The 19,592-nt window shown below is 50.4% G+C and overlaps 6 protein-coding genes across 6 annotated transcripts; 3 read left to right on the top strand and 3 right to left on the bottom strand.

Moving 5' to 3' along the window:
- Positions 1 to 788: 788 nt before the first annotated feature.
- On the bottom strand, positions 789 to 3,750 carry N7532_008253 (Rho family guanine nucleotide exchange factor CDC24; the record flags this gene model as incomplete). The annotated part of the gene is made up of 5 exons (XM_056620745.1): positions 789 to 1,448; positions 1,490 to 2,145; positions 2,209 to 2,395; positions 2,462 to 2,710; positions 2,776 to 3,750. 5 exons carry the CDS (start codon positions 3,748 to 3,750, stop codon positions 789 to 791), a joined length of 2,727 nt encoding a protein of 908 aa, XP_056471551.1.
- A 3,647-nt stretch (positions 3,751 to 7,397) lies between these two features.
- On the top strand, positions 7,398 to 9,977 carry N7532_008252 (F-box and WD domain protein; the record flags this gene model as incomplete). Its single annotated transcript, XM_056620744.1, has 1 exon — positions 7,398 to 9,977. The coding sequence occupies one exon, from the start codon at positions 7,398 to 7,400 to the stop codon at positions 9,975 to 9,977; it is 2,580 nt and encodes an 859-aa protein (XP_056471550.1).
- Positions 9,978 to 10,747: 770 nt separating this feature from the next.
- On the bottom strand, positions 10,748 to 11,644 carry N7532_008251 (uncharacterized protein; the record flags this gene model as incomplete). Its single annotated transcript, XM_056620743.1, has 4 exons — positions 10,748 to 10,915; positions 10,966 to 11,122; positions 11,181 to 11,288; positions 11,340 to 11,644. The coding sequence occupies 4 exons, from the start codon at positions 11,642 to 11,644 to the stop codon at positions 10,748 to 10,750; spliced, it is 738 nt and encodes a 245-aa protein (XP_056471549.1).
- Positions 11,645 to 12,404: 760 nt separating this feature from the next.
- N7532_008250 (fungal specific transcription factor domain-containing protein) lies at positions 12,405 to 14,896 on the top strand (the record flags this gene model as incomplete). The annotated part of the gene is made up of 6 exons (XM_056620742.1): positions 12,405 to 12,517; positions 12,857 to 13,245; positions 13,297 to 13,610; positions 13,667 to 14,077; positions 14,131 to 14,363; positions 14,410 to 14,896. 6 exons carry the CDS (start codon positions 12,405 to 12,407, stop codon positions 14,894 to 14,896), a joined length of 1,947 nt encoding a protein of 648 aa, XP_056471548.1.
- Positions 14,897 to 16,873: 1,977 nt separating this feature from the next.
- On the top strand, positions 16,874 to 17,632 carry N7532_008249 (uncharacterized protein; the record flags this gene model as incomplete). The annotated part of the gene is made up of 2 exons (XM_056620741.1): positions 16,874 to 17,165; positions 17,244 to 17,632. 2 exons carry the CDS (start codon positions 16,874 to 16,876, stop codon positions 17,630 to 17,632), a joined length of 681 nt encoding a protein of 226 aa, XP_056471547.1.
- Positions 17,633 to 17,869: 237 nt separating this feature from the next.
- Positions 17,870 to 19,429, bottom strand: N7532_008248 (uncharacterized protein; the record flags this gene model as incomplete). The annotated part of the gene is made up of 1 exon (XM_056620740.1): positions 17,870 to 19,429. One exon carries the CDS (start codon positions 19,427 to 19,429, stop codon positions 17,870 to 17,872), a length of 1,560 nt encoding a protein of 519 aa, XP_056471546.1.
- Positions 19,430 to 19,592: the final 163 nt, after the last annotated feature.

The following is a 19,592-nucleotide window of genomic DNA, read 5'->3' as shown; positions in this document are numbered from 1 at the left end:
TTCGTGAAAGGCCGAGCTTTCCGAGCAGACGGCATCCCGATCGGCGCCAATGACGCGACCTTGATACGCGACGGGCTCCGCAAAACACAACATTCTACGGTTCTAGAGTATGGATTTGTGTACGACTAGAGAGAGAGGATGGGTATGTAGATCAAAACAAATAGTGTCAGATTTCCAAAGCGCCAGGACTATGCCTGCATGCAGGCGGCCACAAAGTACAGGATCCAAACAAGTATGCATACATCATGTAAGGTGCTTCATACGTTCGTGGATATTCGAACAACGTTGATCAATATAGCAGTCATCATGCGCTCCCGCCACGGAGTCCAGGCTTCCGACGGAACGGGACGTAAAAGGGGATGAGAGGGTGGAAAGGGGAGGGACGGGGTAGGTAGAGGGGGAAAACATGGGAAAGGGAGCTTGCCAGGAGTCGGAGTCTCTCCACACTGCCACTCCCCTTCGTTAAATGCCGCAATTAACTCATTATATGCAGAAGCCCTTGCCAAAGACACCATAGCTTAACCGCATGAAAGCCACAAAGATGTGACTGGTGGAAAGGCGGGTGGAGATGAGGAATGGGGACAGGGATGGCAAGATCTCTCCTCCAAGCGTGGCTGTTCAACAGACCCAAGCCAATCCAGTTGGGAAATAGAGGAGAAAGAGAAACAAGCGCCATAGCGATGCTAAAGACTTCCAAGACGGGTGGACCATTGTTAGGGGGAGGACAAAAAAGAATCAATGAGAGAGAAATCACAGGTCACGAGAGGACGAAAAAATCTTGACCGGATCTAATCGACCACTTGGCAATACAGCTGGATTTCACCCACCATGCCCTTGGCAAGTATGTCCCGGTGCTGCTCCCGCCATTCCATAAAGGCCAGTTGAACCGCCTCGTCACTGTCAATGGTCACAAAGTCGCCATCCTCGTCGCGGTACCGCAGTCGGACCGTCTTATTGCCAATCGATCGGTTCGTGAAACGGGCCAGCTTGGCATCCACACGATCCGTCAGCGAACGGAACAAAATATTGGTCGCAATCACCAGCGTGACGTAGTTGTCGTCAAAGTTCACCTTAGCCTTGAGCTGCGTCGGCATGAATGGGTCCCCATCAGGCTCTTGGGTCAAGGGAGACGTAGCTTGTTCGGAGACCTGCCCCGAAGTACGAGCTTCGTTGTATTCTGGCTCGGTGAATTGTGTGGTATGGATGTTAGGTTGCGACCGAATCGGAAGCTGACTGTTGGTGGGAGAGTTGTTCTGGCTGCGGTTGACGGGGGCCTTCATATTGGCCATATGTGCCGGAATGGGTGGCACTGGCACATTGTCAACAGTCTGCATGGTATGAACTCCCATGTAGCGACGGGATTCGGGAGGAGCATTGTTATGATGGTGGATGTCAGGACTACTGGCCGAGCGCAGGCGCTGAGCAGTTCCCGTGGGCGGCGGTTGGCCCTGGGGTCCAGACAGTGGAGGCAGCGATGGGCGTTGAGCACCCCGTCCATTTGGTTGAGATGGGGGGGAAAGTATCCAGTCGGGGTCGTACCGTCTCTTGAGGTACCCCGGGACAAGGCTGGTGCAGTGTAACGGTTCGACTCCTCATTCCAAACAGTCGATGCACTGGTCGAGTTGGTGTTTTGGCGTCCAAACGAGAACCCGGATTGGGAACTGGAGCGTGTCGACGGAGTTTCCGTAGGGGAGAAGTATGAGTTCGCGTTCCGCTCACTGGGGGACATATTGCCGGGGAATTGGGTATGCACAGAGAGCGCCGGATCATTCGTTCCGTAGCGTGGTCGGCCATTAGAATGAGGCACGGAGTTCGAACTGCCTCCGGTGGCAGAGCGAGTTCGCAAACTGGTGCTTGAGGCATTGCGACTCATGGTGAATTCGGAGTAGTATGGGTCCTTGTGGGCGTCATCCGCATCGTACTCTTGCTGGTACGGGTTGGGCATGTGGGCCATGCCCTCCATGTACGTGAATTCGCTGTCAGATGTGCCGGTGTGTCTAAGGGTACGTCGCTCCGATTGAATAGCTCGCTGCGTGTCGATATCCTTGTACCAGTTGCGCATCGTGTCTTCGTTCGAATAACGGATGATGAAGTTGTCAACAACGCCCGGGTCGCCCTTCCAGAAAATTTGAATGCGATAGAGGCCTAGTTTCATTGGACCTTGCGTTAGAACCTACAGTCTTAAAACTGGACATGCGTGGTACATACCGGGCTTCTGGAGACAGACGATATCCGTCACATTGGCCATGTAGATCCGGCCCTTCAACTGAAGGCGAGGCTTACCCTTCGCCAAGAGACTCGGCTTATCTTTACTCATGATAAGTTTGGTCTTTTGCTTGTTTGGGTTGATATCCTTGCAACACAGGAGGATTCGCTCAAAAAGGAAGATATGGTACTAGAAACGGAGTCAGTGAGAAAGTTCCTTTTGCTTCATGCAGGCTGGGGGGGGGGGAGCACAAACCTCTCGTTCATTATCCTTGCCACTATCACCCTTGACCACCGCAAATGTACCGAAGCGGAGCAATTCTCCAAAAGCATCCATTTTCAATGACTTCCAATCATCGACCCTCTCTGCCAGGTCGACGACTGCCGCAGCCAGATGTTCTTTGTGAATTGCCTCATTCGCCTGGTCCAAGACATTCTGGATGGTATCAATTGCCTGGGTGATATCGGATTGGATTTCGGGGTCCTCGGCTTGTTTGCGAAGTTCCTAAAAGGAGAGAATATCTGTTAGGGCAAGGTGTGATGGACGAGAGAATGCAAGATAGAATTTACCATCAACATAAGCGGGTATCGGGTCAACCTTTGGAAAGGCTTCACGAAGAACCCGTTCAGCGTTTTCGGCTGAGCAACCATCTGCTGAAGGTCCACATGACGCGGAGCGGAGCGAATCTTATCCCATTCCTTCAAACAAACTTCATCGCAGCGCATCTGATTGGCGATGAATGGCTCATATTGGCGAAAAGCATCTTCGTGCGAGTAAAAGAGTTTCCCCCAATTTTGCACTTCTTCCGGCAGAGCATAATGTTGTTCCATCCGGATCAAGAATCTCTGCGCAAAATCCAGGAGATTGTTTAGGTTCAAGAAAATCTGGTGGCTGGAGTCACCGGTCAGCGCGCCGGTCTCTTCTAACTCTTTCTTGAGCGCCTGGAGATTCTGCAAATGATGAACGTAATCGCGTTCGGTTTCCAAAAGCTCCTTCAGGATATGCTCGCGTTTGGTGAGCTTCACGGCACCCTGCGCACCCACTGGCGCGTCAGTCACCTCAGACTGCTTCAGCTGACCTTGCATCTCAAGAATGTCCACCACTCGATTCACCATTTTGATCACTTTGATGAAGCCTGTCGTGCTCTCACCATAAAGATCAGTGATCAAGAAACAGTCTTGTTGGGGAAATGCCAGGTCCTGCAAGCAGGCCTGGAGGAACTTGAAGGTTGCGGCCTTGGGGCGCTTGGCCTCCGGCACCTTCGCCGGGTCCACTACCAACTCCTCTTCGGGGCCGGATGCATTGTAGATGCTGAGCAGCGGATATCCATTACGGAGGCATTGCCACAACGAAGACACTGGGTCGGTGTTGCCCTTTGCCCGATCCTCCTCGTCCATTTCCTGCAAGTACGGCTCAAAGTTGGGAACCTCTGAAAGTCGTCTCTTCAGATTGACGCAACTTTGATAGATCGACTCTCCACCACGCCGATTAATAATATTATCCTCCGCTACCGGAGCGCCGCTCATGGTTGCGGAGTCAATCATTTCAGATGACTTGGAGGGCGGTTTTCTGAGTCAGACCAGCCAGGCTCGGTTCCAATCCGCACAGCAGACTTGGGGTATGTGTGATCAAAGAAAGCGACGAGCGTCGAGCGGTCGGGATGCCGATCATGGATTGCCCGCGACGCGATGATGTGAGGGGGCGCGATGGGAGGCGGGACGTATGAGACCGATGCAAATGCAGGAAGTCGGAAGTTTGGATTTATGGCCTGCGAGGTAGGCCCGACGCGGTTCCTGTGCGTTTGTATGCGATAGAAATCGTTTCGCCCTGACAAGGAACGGCAATGGAGGGTTTATATATAACAGTCAGAATATCGACAGGCGCACCGCCACTTGCCCTATGGTAGGGACACTATATGACAGAGAATCAAGTCTGCTCGACGCAGCTGACCAGTTCAGATCGCTCGATTTTCGGGTACGACACTGCGGCCGGGCAGGCGAGCCGATTCACGGAAAGAAAGAGCGGTTTCGAGCCCCCTAGGGTTATCGACAGGACCCGGCTCGGCCACTAGGACAGAGCAACTGACAAGGCAGGAGTAAGCAAGGGAATAAGAGGAAGAGTCAACTTCCAAGAAGTGAAAATAAGAGGCCTGCACGGGTCCAAGAGAGCACAACGATGTGGAGGCAGAAGAGATGGCAGAGAGGAGATGGCGGGAGGGAAAGGAGGTTCTGTTCAGTTTCCCGTTGCGGTTTAGCGCGTGTTCCATCTCGGCGGTGGGATGTGGAGAGGGGCAGCTGACTCAGCGGGCAACCCATTGTAACGTAACCCGTAAGCGAGTGGATCATGTAAGCGAGCGGATCACCCGCCCAATTTCCGACCGCGTTCTGCAACGCGTCCTATTCAACCACATACCATGCCACCAATTCGCACTCAATCTCAACAAAATTCGACTGAGCAGGAAGGCCGAATCCTACTTGCTATACAAGCTCTCAAAAATGACGAAATTACTTCTATTCGCGAAGCAGCGAAGCAATTCGACGTTCCATATACCACACTACAACGCCGTATGAAAGGAGGCGCGTTTCGCTCTACCACACGCGCCAACAACCACAAATTAACCCAATTGGAAGAGGAATCGCTTCAAAAATGGATAATTTCGCTGGATTCACGTGGTGTTGCGCCTAGGCAAGATATGGTGCGAGAAATGGCCAATATACTGCTCTTAAAACGTGGAGAACGCACGCCTCAGTCGGTTGGTAGTAAATGGGTATATAACTATATCCAACGCTGCCCTGAGCTCAAAACACGCTTTTCACGTCGATATGACTACAAACGCGCGTTATGTGAGGATCCGAAGATTATACAAGAGTGGTTTGATCGATTCCGACAGGTCATTATTCAATATGGTATTCATGAGAATGATATCTGGAATTTTGACGAAACTGGCTTCGCAATGGGCCTAGCAAGCACTTCACGTGTAGTCACACGTGCTGAATACTACGGCAAAAGGAAGCTTATGCAGCCAGGTAATCGAGAGTGGGTTACAGCGATCGAGTGTATTAACCGATCTAATGTTCTCCCGCCGACTATTATCTTTAAAGGCAAAAACTTCAACTCAGCGTGGTTTACTACTCCGCCAAGAGACTGGCGCTTTGAAGTTAGTGCAAATGGCTGGACTACGGATCAAATTGGTCTTGCTTGGCTTGAAAAACACTTTATTCCGCATACTACCAACTGTCGACATGGGGTATGGCGGCTATTAGTGATGGATGGCCACGGAAGCCATGTTACACCTCAATTCGACGATATTTGCCAGCAAAACCAGATTATTCCAATCTGTATGCCTCCGCACTCTTCTCATTTACTTCAACCTCTCGATATTGGCTGTTTTGCTGTTTTGAAACGGCTATACGGACAACACGTTCAGGCTAAGATGCGAAATGGCGTTAATCATATTGATAAGCTTGATTTTCTGGCCTCATATCCTCAGACGCGTACAGAGGTATATAAACCAGCTACGATATCAAATAGCTTCGCCGCTGCAGGACTTATACCATATCAGCCACAGCGAGTGCTTAATATTCTTGATATTCAGCTTCGAACACCAACCCCTCCAACCAGCCGTGGTAGTGATAGTAGCCGCGATTTCATACCTCACACGCCAATTCATCCAGTTGATATCCGACGGCAGGCTTCTTCAATCAAAACACTACTACGGCAACGCTCATATACGCCCCCAAGTCCTGCTAAGATTGCGTTACAGCAGCTAATCAAGGGCGCTGAACAAGCAATTCATCAGGTTGCTCTAGTAAGCAATGAGAATGAGCGGTTACGCGCTGAAAATGCCCACCAAAAGCGAAAAAGGGCATTACCAAATCGGCGAATAGCTAATAATGGTGGGATGACTGTTGGTGAGGCTCAGGAGCGTATTGAGAAGGAGGCAAATGGTGTTGAAGCAGAGATCATAGACAATACGGCGGCGGCTGCGGTAGCGAATTCGGCCAATCAGAGAGCGCCGCCGAGGTGTTCAAATTGTTGGAATATAGGGCATAAGAGAACTAGGTGCCCTAATTAGTGTGTGAACAGTGTTAATTGAATATATTGGTTGGTGGTTATTTTATATATATTTTCGTGGCTGGGTAGTTGGGTAAGTGATCCGCTGGCTTACATGATCCACTCGCTTACGGGTTACGTTATTCGAGGACAATCTCGATGAAACAATTATCGAGGGTGGAGCGACAGCCAGGTCGGACAAGATTATTGACAAGGCTGGTTGGGGATTTATCCCTGGAGGGGTGCCCTACTACTAATGCTAAGGTAAATCCTAGATCGACTGAATTGACATTCGATGCTGAGGAGTGGACAATAAGCTTACGCCCAGATTTATGTAGTATCGAGTACCCTAAGGTACCTAGTCGCATGTGTAACAAGTACCTCCCCTGCTGAAGGCCCGTAGTGTAAATCTACCTGAGATACTTGTCAGTATTGCTCTGGGTACCTTCCCTAGGTATAGTACTAATGGTTGTAGTGTCTGCATTTTTCAAACAAAGAATATGTGCGGGAAGCATATTCCTCGCATCTCCTTCATGTACTCCTTCCTTGGACACAAACGGAAACATCTCTTCTCAAGGTCATTTCGTTAAGAAACCCCCGCGTTGTGGTGTTTGTCTCACATTCCCTGGATCGATCCGAGGCACCTTCATACTTCAACTAACCCCATCCACGTGACCGTCGGCCGTCGAGCAGATTCCTAAGACCGTAGACCCTTCATTGCGCCGGTGAAAGGCATGTTTATTATTTTCCCGTCTCATTTCCCGCCGGAATTCTTGTACTCGCGCTTTTCTGTGGCCAGCTCTGTTGGGGTCTAGGCTACTGCGAGTGTTGCTTTCCAAGTACCACCTCCCGATCTATCACCCAGGTGGATCCCGCCGCTCTTCGTGACGACAAGTTCCCGCCTCCATAATCTACTTTCCCACGACCTTCTTCCTACGCCGGAGGGACAGATTTCGTGTGTGTGTTTTCGGCTAGTGCGACCTGACAGCAGCCGCGCCTGCTCCAGGCGACCCTGACGAACTCCCTGCGAACCCAGCGCGACCGCGCCTCGCCTCGCCTCGCCTCGCCATCCTGTTGTCGCGCCGACTCATCACGATCCGCCGTGTACTGAGTCTTCACATCCGTATTACCAGCACCCATGGAGGCAGATCCCCCTCCACACTCCTCGACACGGCCCATGCTACGGCTGCAGGCGACCAGCTTTTCCGGGTACTCCGCGCCCTCTCTCTCGCCGTCCTTCAAGCTGGATGAAGGCTACTCGGATGATACACGGAGCCAGCCCGACAAGGAAACTGTGTCAGACGATGCCATGGTGCTCCCAGACTGGGTACTATCCCAAAATGAGGCCGATAGAGCTGGTACGTTCAGAATAGGATGGTCTCGTTTGCCTTCTCCGACCGCTAATTCGTGGCCCCCCTCGACGACAGAGCTCGCATATAGCCTCCTCCGTTCCTTGACCACCTCCAACCTCATTGCTGTGATTGATCGACTTAACCCATTACTTCATATGGACCCCGTGGTCAAGCTTCCTCCGGAACTGACCTTCCAGGTCTTTTCCTATCTCGATACGCAAACACTTCTAACAGCTTCGCTCGCATCCCGTTCATGGCGGAGTCGTATCCTAGACTCGGGTATTTGGAGGGTGCGCTACATCAATGAAGGGTGGCGAGCGGACATGCACGCTATTCGAAACTTTGAGCAGGAACATGCAGAAGCCATGTCACCCCTCACACGCCGAGCCCGACCCCAACACTCAGACCCAGACTTGGGAGAGCCGAAACACAAGAAACGCGTCCTTCCAACATGGTTTGCTTCTCGCGCAAATAAAGATGGTGCAAATGGTCATACTCCCACAGAAGCCGATGAAGAAGGCGACCACCACATGACCGATGGCAGCGACCGAAGAGGCTCTCATTCGCTTTCAGTCACACCAAGCTCCCTGCCTCGGCCTCCCTCCGTGCTTATCCCGCCCCTTAAATCCGCTCTTCTTTTGCGTTGCCCGGACGGTACCGTGAAGGTAAATTGGCTCCATCTGTACAAACAACGCCGAAGGCTCGAAGCCAATTGGCACCATGGTCGTTTCACCAATTTCCAGCTCCCGCACCCCTCTCACCCGGAAGAGGCCCACCGGGAATGTGTCTATGCAATTCAGTTTGAAGGCCAGTGGCTTGTCAGCGGAAGTCGGGACAAGACAGTGCGGGTTTGGGATTTGGAGACCAAACGATTATGGCATCGCCCGTTGGTGGGCCACTCCAAATCAGTGTTGTGTCTTCAATTTGACCCGAGTCCCGAAGAAGACATCATCATCTCCGGCAGTAGTGACAAATCTGTGATCATATGGCAGTTTTCTACGGGAAAGAAAATCCAGCAAATCCAGAACGCGCATTCGGACTCGGTTCTCAACCTCAAATTTAACCACCAATATTTGGTGACCTGTTCGAAGGACCGGACAGTCAAGATATGGAATCGCCAAGAATTAACCCCGCTGGACGAGAGTTATCCCCGTGTGAGCAACACCAGCGGAGCAAGCTACCCTTCCTACATCGTCGATTTGGACGACATCGCGCCCAGTGATCTTGAGACGAGCATCGCGAATGGCCATATCAAAGCGTTGAGGCCGTACACTCACCTCATGACAGTGGAAGGGCATGGAGCTGCTGTGAACGCCATGGAACTCCGTGGCGATGAAATAGTTACTGCCTCAGGAGACCGCATGATCAAGGTCTGGAACGTCCGCAGTGGAGCTTGCTTGAAGACGTTGATGGGTCACTTGAAGGGCATCGCATGCGTTCAATTTGACAGTCGCCGGATCGTCAGTGGCAGCAATGATAACACGGTCAGGATATACGACCACATTTCCGGCGCCGAGGTCGCATGTCTGCACGGCCACAATAATCTAGTTCGCACTGTGCAGGCAGGATTCGGAGATCCTCCCGGTGCTGATGAAGCTCTGCGCCTCGAAGCTCGAGAGGTCGAACTTGAATTCATAAGAGCACAAGAAGCCGGTGCACCCGTCGAACTCGGCCCAAGGGCCCTACGACGCGCAGGTCATCATGTGAACACTGCCGGCTCCCGCGATCCCCGCAATATCTCGGCCATCGGTGCCCAAATTCCCCCTGGAGGCGGGGGTAGTCAATGGGCTCGCATCGTATCCGGATCTTATGACGAATCCTTGGTGGTCTGGCACAAAGAACGGGATGGAGCATGGAAAGTTGGCCTGCGTCTACAGCAAGAACACGCCTTATCCAACGCATCCCGAGCTGGTCTCAGCGAAACCGCGCAAGCCACAGTCTCCGCACAAGCCCAACAATTGCAAGCTGCCCATGCACTGACAGCTCTACCTGCTGGTCAAGGGCCGGCTGCTGCTGCTGCTGCTGCTGCTGCGACACCGGATCAAAACGCCAATGACGAGACTCCGCCTGCCAATCATGCCCATAACAACGCGGCCACAAACGGGTCTCCGCCAAATGCCGCCGTAAATCAGCCTCCTCCTGCTCAGGCTATCGCTCCGGCGGCTGCTCCACAGCCCCTTGGCCCCCATATGATCGCCCATGGAGCACGCCGACCAGCCTCGCTCCCTCATTCTCGAGTCTTTAAGGCCCAATTTGACTCCCGCAAGATCATTTGCGCTAGCGTTGATCCTCGCATCGTCGGTTGGGACTTTGCCTGCGAAGACGAGGAGATCTTGGAAGCATGTCCCTTCTTCCAGGTGCTTTGATAAACTTCATTTTTCTCTGGGGGTTTTCTTTTCTGTCCCGAACCTTTCCAGAGAAATAAGGGTGAAATTTCGGTCACATCGCGCAATGCGCATGATTCCCAATACCTTTTTCTTTTCACGAACAGGCAGCGCTGACTATTTCGCATTTGCATAAGCCACTCCGAATTTTTATTGCCTTTCTACTCATGTTACGATGTCTCTTCCCTCGCCTACTCTATCTATTATATTCTCTGGGGCTTCGCACAATTCGGCTTCATGCCTGTGGCTTTGCACACCATATTTTCCTGGCAACGGAGAGGCTCTCTGTAATATTTGCCATGATCATCTCGGCGCTATCGGTTTTCGCTGTCACTAGTCAAGGATTACTTGGTGTTTGCATAGCGAATTGAATGGTGTAGGGTATGCTCCTTTCCTACCCTACATGTATTCCCTGGCATCGCGCCCAAGTTAGCAGCAGCCATATATGGAGCCCGTAGCGTAGATTTCGGTCGAGAAATCATCTGCTGTACGCTAACAGGAAGGGTGATCTGTAGAAGCAAAGTGATTAACACAACCCAACAGAAACATGTTGACACTAGACGGGGCATTTCTCCGCTGCCGAATTCCGTTTTCTATCTCTTTCCCTGAACTCGATGTTTTGGTACATCAAATAGAATCTTGTTGCCAATTTTTGATCAGGCTGTAGACTGTTTATGGCAGTGAAAATGTTCGTGACTTCTGATTTTCTATCCTGAAAGGGCTCTATGCAATGTATCAATAGACAACAGTATCTACCAAGGAATAGTCTGTCCACTATACTGGTCATATCCCGAGACAGAGATGGTCTTAAAACTTCCGTTCGAGCTCGTATCGACACTGGCAACGAGATCCGCAACAGCACTTGCGCCCTCCTCCGCAGAAAGATCACCATCACTACCTCCCATGTCCGTTCGAAGCCACTAAGTGAAGAAAGTTAGTCTGATTCTAGCACTGTGGAATCAGAACTTACACCTGGATTCACAGAAAGGAAGGTAAACCCCTCTGCTTCGTGAGAAAGAGCATACTGGACAGTCAGTGAGTTCAGTGCAGCCTTGCTTATCTTGTACGCAGGACAAGGAGCAAAGTAAAAGTCTCGAGCTGACGAAGTCGAGCCCCATGGGCTTGAACTATGCAATTGAATAACGACTTAGCGTGGTTTTCGCGAGCCAAACATGGACCACTCACATGTTGATTACTTTCTTCACGTTCGCAGACTGGAGGAGTGGCAAGTATGATCTTATCATGTTGTGTGTGCCAGTGACATTGACTCTCAATTGATATCCAAGATCCGACCTATTTTGCTATTAATTGCATGCCAATCTCCCGCGAAGCGATCATACTGACATCTGGGAAACTCCGCCATCCGTCCACGAATGTACACCCGCGTTGTTGATCAGGATGTCAAGACCCTTTCCTCGAAGGTGAGTTGTCACCGTGGGTGTCGACTTCAGGACGCTCGACTCATTCGAGATGTCGACTGCAACAAAAACGACACGACTCCCCTCTTGGTTGACAATCACTCCTAATTCGGGACTCATATTTCGGGCAGCAGCAATCACCAGGCCATCATCAGGCACACGGCAAGAGTACTGCTTGACCAATTCGAGTCCAAGCCCTCGAGAAGCACCAGTGATCAACACACTCGACATGGTTGTTTGTAAGTCTGCGTGGGATGCAGGCCAAGATTGGATGATAATTTCCGAATGACGAAGGGTAAAGAAGAGATTGCCAGTTGGAAAACACGGGTATATATGTAGTTTCCACCTCGGAAACCTCGGAGTATTTATGTACCCATGCCACTGGTAGGGATTCGAGACCTCCAGCGAGAAGCCCCACGCCGTCGCTTTTGACATCACAATCGTGACAAGGCTGCACGGCGCGTCCGACCAATCAAAGTCCTGTCGCACATACTGATCATTGTGGGAATGATACCGAGACTGATGCAGTCAGTACGTGTGGTCATTCTCGACCAGAGACCAAAAATAAAGGTGAAAACGATATAGGCGGCGCAGCCAATGAATGGCACTTCATGTCTGATCATCGCTGGGCAAACTCGACTCGCGCTTGTTGGAGCGAAAATGTACCGCACAGACCTACCTGAGATACCCAAGTCAGTCTCGCGCTTACAGCGTCAAACCTTTTCTTTCCGTTTGCTGTGTAGCGTGACGAACAGTGGATTGATGGGTGCAAGTCACTGCCACGTTTGTATGCGGCCTTCCTTGTCCGCTCGGCATCCGACCCAAAAAGGGAAAGGCGACGGTCTTTTCGGCCCATGACTCAGCCGCCTCGGAAGGATCGGTCGAGACCGCGCAGGCGCGGAGTGATTTAGATCGAGTCTGCACGCGAAGAAACCCTCACGACTTCCTGGCGCTAGTGTTGAACGGACCGGAAGTGTGACAATACATTCCGATGAGTGATGAGGCTTTGCGCGCCGTGAGTGTCAACCCTGTAACATACCACCCAGTCCGAGCGGAGACACAGAACGCTAATTATCCTAGTGTGACCTTTGTCACTCAAGAAAGGTAAGGACGGGAAATTCGTTTTCTCTGAAGAATAATTTATGAAGACTCACGTGGATGCTTGGTTAGGTGCGGTGCGATAGGCAACTTCGTTGTGCCAACTGCGTTGACGCAGGTCTCGAGTGCCAACGTACTCGCCCCAAACGACCAACTCGCCCACCAGCTGCAACGTATGTTCTTAGCCTGGCTTCTATCGGTCATCGTTTTTGGAAGAAACTAATTATTTTAAGTATCTCTACCCTCGGAGAAAGAATTCTCAGACTAGAAAGTGCAATCTCTCATCCGCATGAGTACGAATCTTTGTTTCGTTGTCTCATGCAATCAGACTAACAAACTTTCCAGTACTTCAAGAAGCCTGAGCCCTGTCAATGGAGCAGCACATGGTGACGAAGAAAGGCATTCAAAGAAGCGGAAGGTCGACCCTGTCTCCAATCTTCAAGATGTGTCGAGGTCTCCTCACAGCAGCTGTACCGTTGTCACCCCAGATGAATCAACACACCATGCCGAGCAGGCCCGAGCAGTCTTTCAGGGCGAGCTCGAAGGTAATGAAAGCATGGATCGTGAGCGACAGTCTATTTTGAGGTCTGCCTTGGACTTTGTGAATACCATGGCGCAAAACAGAGCCTCCAACATCGACGAAGGTCTTCCATCGGAAATAGCCCCGGATGGCTGTGAGAATCCTGCACAATTCACTCCCCCTTCGCCCGAAATATGCTTTATGCTTCTTCGAGGTACTTTTACTCCGACTCAACCCCCAAGTGCATGCATTAACAGAATCATAGAACCTACGTCTGCAGCTGGGGCGCTGAACGTACAATGGCCGGATCATATTTCCCAGAAAACCCTGGAGAAGATGGTAGCTGTTCTGGTCAACAGCCATTCTCAAGGCCAGACCTTCTATCATTATTGCATTTGCATCTATGTCAAGGCCATTTTCCACCTAGCCCAAATGCCAAGGGCGTATAAAGACCCCATTCTCAACCAGCAATTTCTCAATTCCAAAAGATCATACGAAGCTTCGGCAATTATTGCCTTGAGAAACCTCAATTTTTTGAGTAGCCCGAGTCTCTCTTTCGTTCAGTCACTCATATCTGCGGTAAGTCTAGCACTCATCCGGAACGAAGCCACCCGCTGACAAGATATTCTGGCCAGGCTTTTTTGATGCAATATACCGGAAATATGAAACAAGCCTGGGTCATTAATTCATATGCCGCTCGTCAGATTGTTGCTTTGAAATATCACGAAATTGGAAATCCCGTTCAGAGATCAGATTTGAATGACGAAATCCACAGCTCCCTGTATTGGTGCTACTATCTCGACCGCACGCTCAGCGCTCTTCTCCTCCGCCCTTTGTCATTACCCGAGCCGCAAATCTCTCCTGCGGACCTCATCGTTCCAGATAAATCTCTACCTCATATGCCGCTCATACGAATATTGCTCGAATTAGCGCAAATACAAGGCGATCTTTCGAACTGTGGAAAAGCAGATAATACCCATCAAATACTTGCCAATCACTCGAAACTGCAGGACAAAATGGAATCCATCAAGTCAAGACTGCAATCTGTAAGTACAGTGATTTTTCCGCAACCGATCTACTGGCGCTAACCGGGGAACAGACGCGCCAATCTGTCGATGATTTTTTATCCTGTGATTGGGTTGCCGGCGAGTTTTGTTATTACGCAATCCTGGTGGATATCTTACGCTCACGATTGAAGTTCGCATTCTCCCCTTTAACACATAAAGAATGCGTATCATACGCTCGCAAGTCTCTGAAAGCACTTCAGTATTTGCAGAAGAATCCATCCAAGAGTCCAGGTTTTGTTGATCCATACCCGACATTCTTGACATGGTGGGTTTGACTTCATCCCCGACGTGGGCTATCTAACATGGACCAGGACTATCTTTCTCTACCCTCTGAGTCCATTTTTTGTTCTGTTTTGCAACATCATCGGGGAGCTTGATCGAGACGACTATAACCTAATCGAAGAGATAACCCAAAGCTTGGCTCCGTTCGTCGCAAGCCCATACATCTCAAAGCTGTTGAGGCTCTTGGGATCGCTTCAGAATTTCTGCACCCCGTTGATTCAAGCCAAGGAGCGTTTGGGACCGAGAACTAAAGTTGCGTCATGGTATCCATCGATGACGGGAGCACTACCGAATACCTCGGCAGCCATCAATGGCAGCAGCTATCCGATGAATATCACCTCATACCCAGATTCGGTTCCATCCGCGATGTCACAGATGCAAACTCAACCGTCCGGAGATCAGGCTTACCCGCCGACGGACGAGCTCATGTGGCATTTGTTTAATAGTCAATTGTCGATGGAGTGTTTTGAGACGGACTGTATTTCACTGGACACGAATGTTAATGCTAATTTTTAGAAGTATATACCCCATACATGTCTCCACTCTGTCTGAGGGTGTTCCTGAACGTCATGCATAACATCCTAATGTACGAATTAATCTAGAATGGAGTCGATGACAGATCCTCATAAATATTGCATTTCCCCTATCACATGTGCAAAAATCCTCTTATCCGATAAAATATGGGTATATAATACTAAATCACTCCAACTCGTGAACCGTAGACCCTTCATGCTTTGCCTTCGCGTTTATGGAAGCTCGTGCCTTTGTCCATCAACGCCGAGCTCGACCCGTTGAGATTCTGCAGCCGCCAGTTCATGCTTTTTGTCCATCAATACCAAGCTCTGACAATTCCGATAGGTCTCTTCTACCTGCTCGAGCCAGCCTTCGGTGTTTCTGATTGCGGCGGTAGAGAAAGAAGGCTAAAAATGCCAGTAGGAGCACGCCCAATGCGACTCCAAATCCGATTCCAGCTGAGACGCCCGCGGAAAGCCCTGCTTTTTTCGAGCTCGTGGATTGTGTGGACTCGCTTGTTTGTTGACTGCACTGCTTTGATCTGACAAGGAAGGGGCGTCGGTGCCAGTTGCGGCGGTAGGACTAGAGCTGGCTGTTGTGGAAGCCGGGAGGCTTTCGGTTTGGGCTGATGTTACGAAGACTACCGTCGGCTGCGCTTCATAAGACGAGGTGGTTGTGACGACGTCAAGCGTAGTGGACTCGCTTGTAGTAGTTGGCGCAAGTGAAGAGGTGGTTATTTTTTCCGGAACCGCAAATCCCACTATTTGTCCTGAGTCAGGGTCCATTTGAGTGTTGACCATAAAAAGGCCAGAACAGTAGGGCAACAAATAAATGACTGAAAAAGCAAGGGCGTATGCCAATGTATGGGACGGGTATGAGAGGATCAATTGTTCGAAAGAAGGGGAAGAGCAAGCCGAAAGGACAAACTCGTGTGGCCGGGTGAGTTTGCACGGTGACAGGAGGCTTGTAGAGGCGAGATAATTTAGTTAGAGCGCCCTGCATGTTATACAGATCATAGGCCATGTGCGATCGTCTAGGAGTGGGCTCAATGCAAGCCTGGTTCGGATTAAAATAGATACAACTTCGAGCATATACCTTCGTCGAAGACACGCAGTCGAATGAGTACGTTTGGATCTACAAAATCAAAGCCGATCCTTATTCACATCTCGCGTGGTCGTCTCCTTCTCGCGTGGAGGGTGGAGTTGCCCCCACGGGACATGGTTCCAAGGTTAGATGAAATGCACGACGCCTGGGTGAAATGCTAGCCAAACTCAAAATACGGTTTCAGGGTTCAGGGGAAGTTTGGCCCAGTTTGAGCCGCATCCGACTTTCCAAAGTCACCGGAAAAAACTTTCAGACATGTTTTGATGCAGTGCCCCAGATGATGACAAATCAGCATCCCATATTCGTCAAAAATCCCATGCTGCTTTTTCTCCAGGATTATTAGACGAGAGTACATAGTACTAAATTATATACGTTCCAAACAAGACCAGGATGCCATCAACAACAATGAGATAGTCTAAGTTAGAAGACTTTTCTAGCTATCTAGCGAGACTTATAAATATGTTAGCGTACTCGTACCTGCACAGTGTGACGTCGCAAACAAATTTGAGTGTCCGTGGTGAACCAGTCGTGTTTGGAGCTGTGGATGGATCGCGAAGTTGTGCATCATTTGGCTACAGTATTTCATGAAAATCATTATACGTCATTCACAGCCCTTCAGTCCCGAATAAATAATACCATTGACCCTTGAACCACCTCCGAACTGTAATCGAAACCCGCTCGTAAACCGAACATAAATCCGAATTCGACGTCCACCCACTCTACCCAATTTCGCTCGGAACCCGAACGTTTCGGGTCCTCGGCCTCCCGAAACCACGAATGGTCGACATTCAAGCTCCACGCGTCTGAGAAAATATCCGGTGATAAATGCTCCCCGTGTACCTTTTCAAGCAACTGGAATTAAACAATCATAGCAATATGCGACCAATTCTTCAGCGGCTCATTCAGACAGCCAAAATCGCCGCCGTTGGCGGCACGGCTACCCTCAGCTCATTCTTTATTTACACCCGCAACACAAAATTCACGCCAATCGATGATTCGGATCCTATATTCCGAATTGCCCGAGAAAGGAATTTGAACCCGCATGAGAACCCGACAACGCATGATTTCTTCATTCGTCGAGTTCCGCTGGGAGATATTCGTTCTGAAGTTCGCGATTCGCCAGTGAAGTTGACGGAGGCTTTTTGTGCTGGGGTTTGGAGTAATTGGGGTAAATACTCACTTGAACATGTCGCCATACCTTCATATGAATTCAAAAGCTGATGCAATCTCCCTTTGACCGTATTAGGATTCGCGATTCAGCGAGCCCTATCAAGCCGATCACAAAACGAGTCAAACAAAAGTCAGCTATGGACACGCGATGGTCTCCTCTCTTCAAAATATAACCCAGGTACCTTACTCATGGATAGCTTTGAGGTTTTGGAGAAGAGAGACGACGGAGTCATCTTTCGGGGCGGAGATTCGCCGTCAAATAAAGCGCTGCGGCCATTAGACGTTATCTTGGAACTGTCGGCTACAATCAAAGAGGATGAGCAAGCGGTCGATTTCGGATTCAAATCGGTTTTCTTCGCTGGAGATAAACGGATCGAGAAGCCTCCGATGCCGGGATTCGTGGTTTGGTTGCATTTGCAATATGCGAAGTTGCTCCTTGAGAATGGGGTAGCGAATACGATATAGGGCATCGCGCATTGGTGTGTACGATATGTATATAGTAAAGAATTAAGAACATCTCCTTTCCAAAGGAAAAAGAATGACTTTGATTATTTAAGAAGTGTATTGAAAGGCCGTGGGCCCACAGAAACTCTAGCATAAAAATAGAAAGCATGACAAGGAAAGACGCGCCAGAATCAAATATAGTCTCAGGTAATAGCGAGCGCTTACATTTGCCGGTGTTGAAACAAGCAGGTATAGTGTCTAAGGAAAACGCTGAGTGAAAGCAGCTGCACCCCGGCGGACGATTTGATTGAGGGATGACATCCACGAAGATTCATGCTGAACTGAAGGCTGTTGTGCCGGGTTGATGCTTGAAGTTTGTGGTCTAGAGGGAGATGCGTGGCTCTGAGCAGTTTGATAAGTGTCTCGCGAGCTGAGTACTTCCAGTTGGTGTTCTTCGTGACTTTCGTGAAGAGAATTTCCGGTCAAACAACAACAAAATGGAATTTGAATCCGAGCCCAAGGCAGAACGCCGGGGACATTGCGCGGTTGATTTCCAGATTCTTCTGTTTCTTCTTGGATAGTTTCGTTGACTATTCCATGCCGCTGGAATGTCTCCGGGCGAGGAGGATACTGCATTGCAGAAGTATGCCGGGATGCCACGTCCTGGGTTGGAAACAACGTAGGTGACTGTGGCTGGCCCCGTCTGGCTAGATTTCTGGCTGGATTCCTGGGCGGCGCACTAGGCGTGGGCTCTGGACTTGTTGAGTGTTGAGGATCTGCGAATATCCGTGCAATTGATGGTCTATAGAGTCTTCCATGACGCTTCGGACGAACCATCCAACTTTTGAAGCTAGTAACCGAAGTCTCAGTCCTCGCTCCTTCGCTTGCGTTTGTCTGAACAGGGGCAAGTGGAAGCTCGGTTGTATGAAAGGGGTGGTCCTCTAGCTGTCGAGCAAGACTTGTACCATGCCCACTCTGTCGATAGAGAAATCTTCCGTGAACCATAGTTCCATCGGCAGCTCGTCCGATACCAGGAGCAGTTCGGAACGCAGGAGCAGTCTCAGTTCCAGTTCCAGCCGATGAACGTAGACCAAAGAATCTCCTGATGGCGCTGCCGTATGAAGTTGTGCGCTGACTCTCAGTTGGGCGAATCGTCCCCGACCACGTGCCCGTCATGAACTGAGCAGAGGCAGCCATCGCCTCCGGTGTGCCGAAGGATGGAAGTCCTGGAGGAGTCGGGATACGTTCTGGTGGTGGATATGGTGGTCGATGGACTCGGACTGCCGGTACATTCGCTGGCCACTGAGGGCTCGCTGAGCTGCCATCGAAGGTATCAAGAGAAATAGCATTGCGTCGTGGGCGCTGGGTGGCTGTTTCAACGGGCAGCCCCCCTCCGCCCTCTGGTTTTGACTGTGGTCGGTATAAGCCCGCGGATTCAGAAAGATTGCTCCACCAGACTTTGTCCCTTGTTTGCCTGGGCATTCTGCCCTGTTGCTGTACTGTGTCTGCATTCCCGTCTTGAGATGAGTCCGATGGAAGGAACATGGCGATGTGAGCTGCTGGTACGTCTCCCAGCACCGGGTTCGCATCTTGGCCCACTTGGTTGTCTTCGCTCGGAGGAGGTGGTTCGGCGGTGGCGTTATAGATAAGTTCTTCGTCGCTATATACAGCTCTTGAGTTTTCGTCCGACGGTGTTCCGGAGTGGCGATTGTCACTAATGTGCTGCGCGGTGTCGGGCCTGGAATAAAATCTAGATCTGTCTGAGCCCGACTGGTCTTCGTCGGTACCGGCTGTACCACTGTCGGGCGGGAATGCCATCGTGAAAAATGATCGGGAATATACTGTAATTGAATGTGATCAAGGAGAGTAAAATGTGTGTAAAGGGAAGAATTTGAAGAAGATCGAGGGTTCAGCCCGCGAGGTGTAGTCCGGGGGAACACTGGCCGTATTCGGACGACAAGCACCATCGCGCCTGCCACAT

Source organism: Penicillium argentinense (assembly GCF_028826775.1).
Source record: "Penicillium argentinense strain IBT 30761 chromosome Unknown utg000009l_segment0_segment0, whole genome shotgun sequence".
In the NCBI taxonomy this organism is placed as follows: domain Eukaryota; kingdom Fungi; phylum Ascomycota; class Eurotiomycetes; order Eurotiales; family Aspergillaceae; genus Penicillium; species Penicillium argentinense.
Note: the sequence above shows the minus strand (reverse complement) of the source record. Positions and strands in the feature narration are given on the sequence as shown.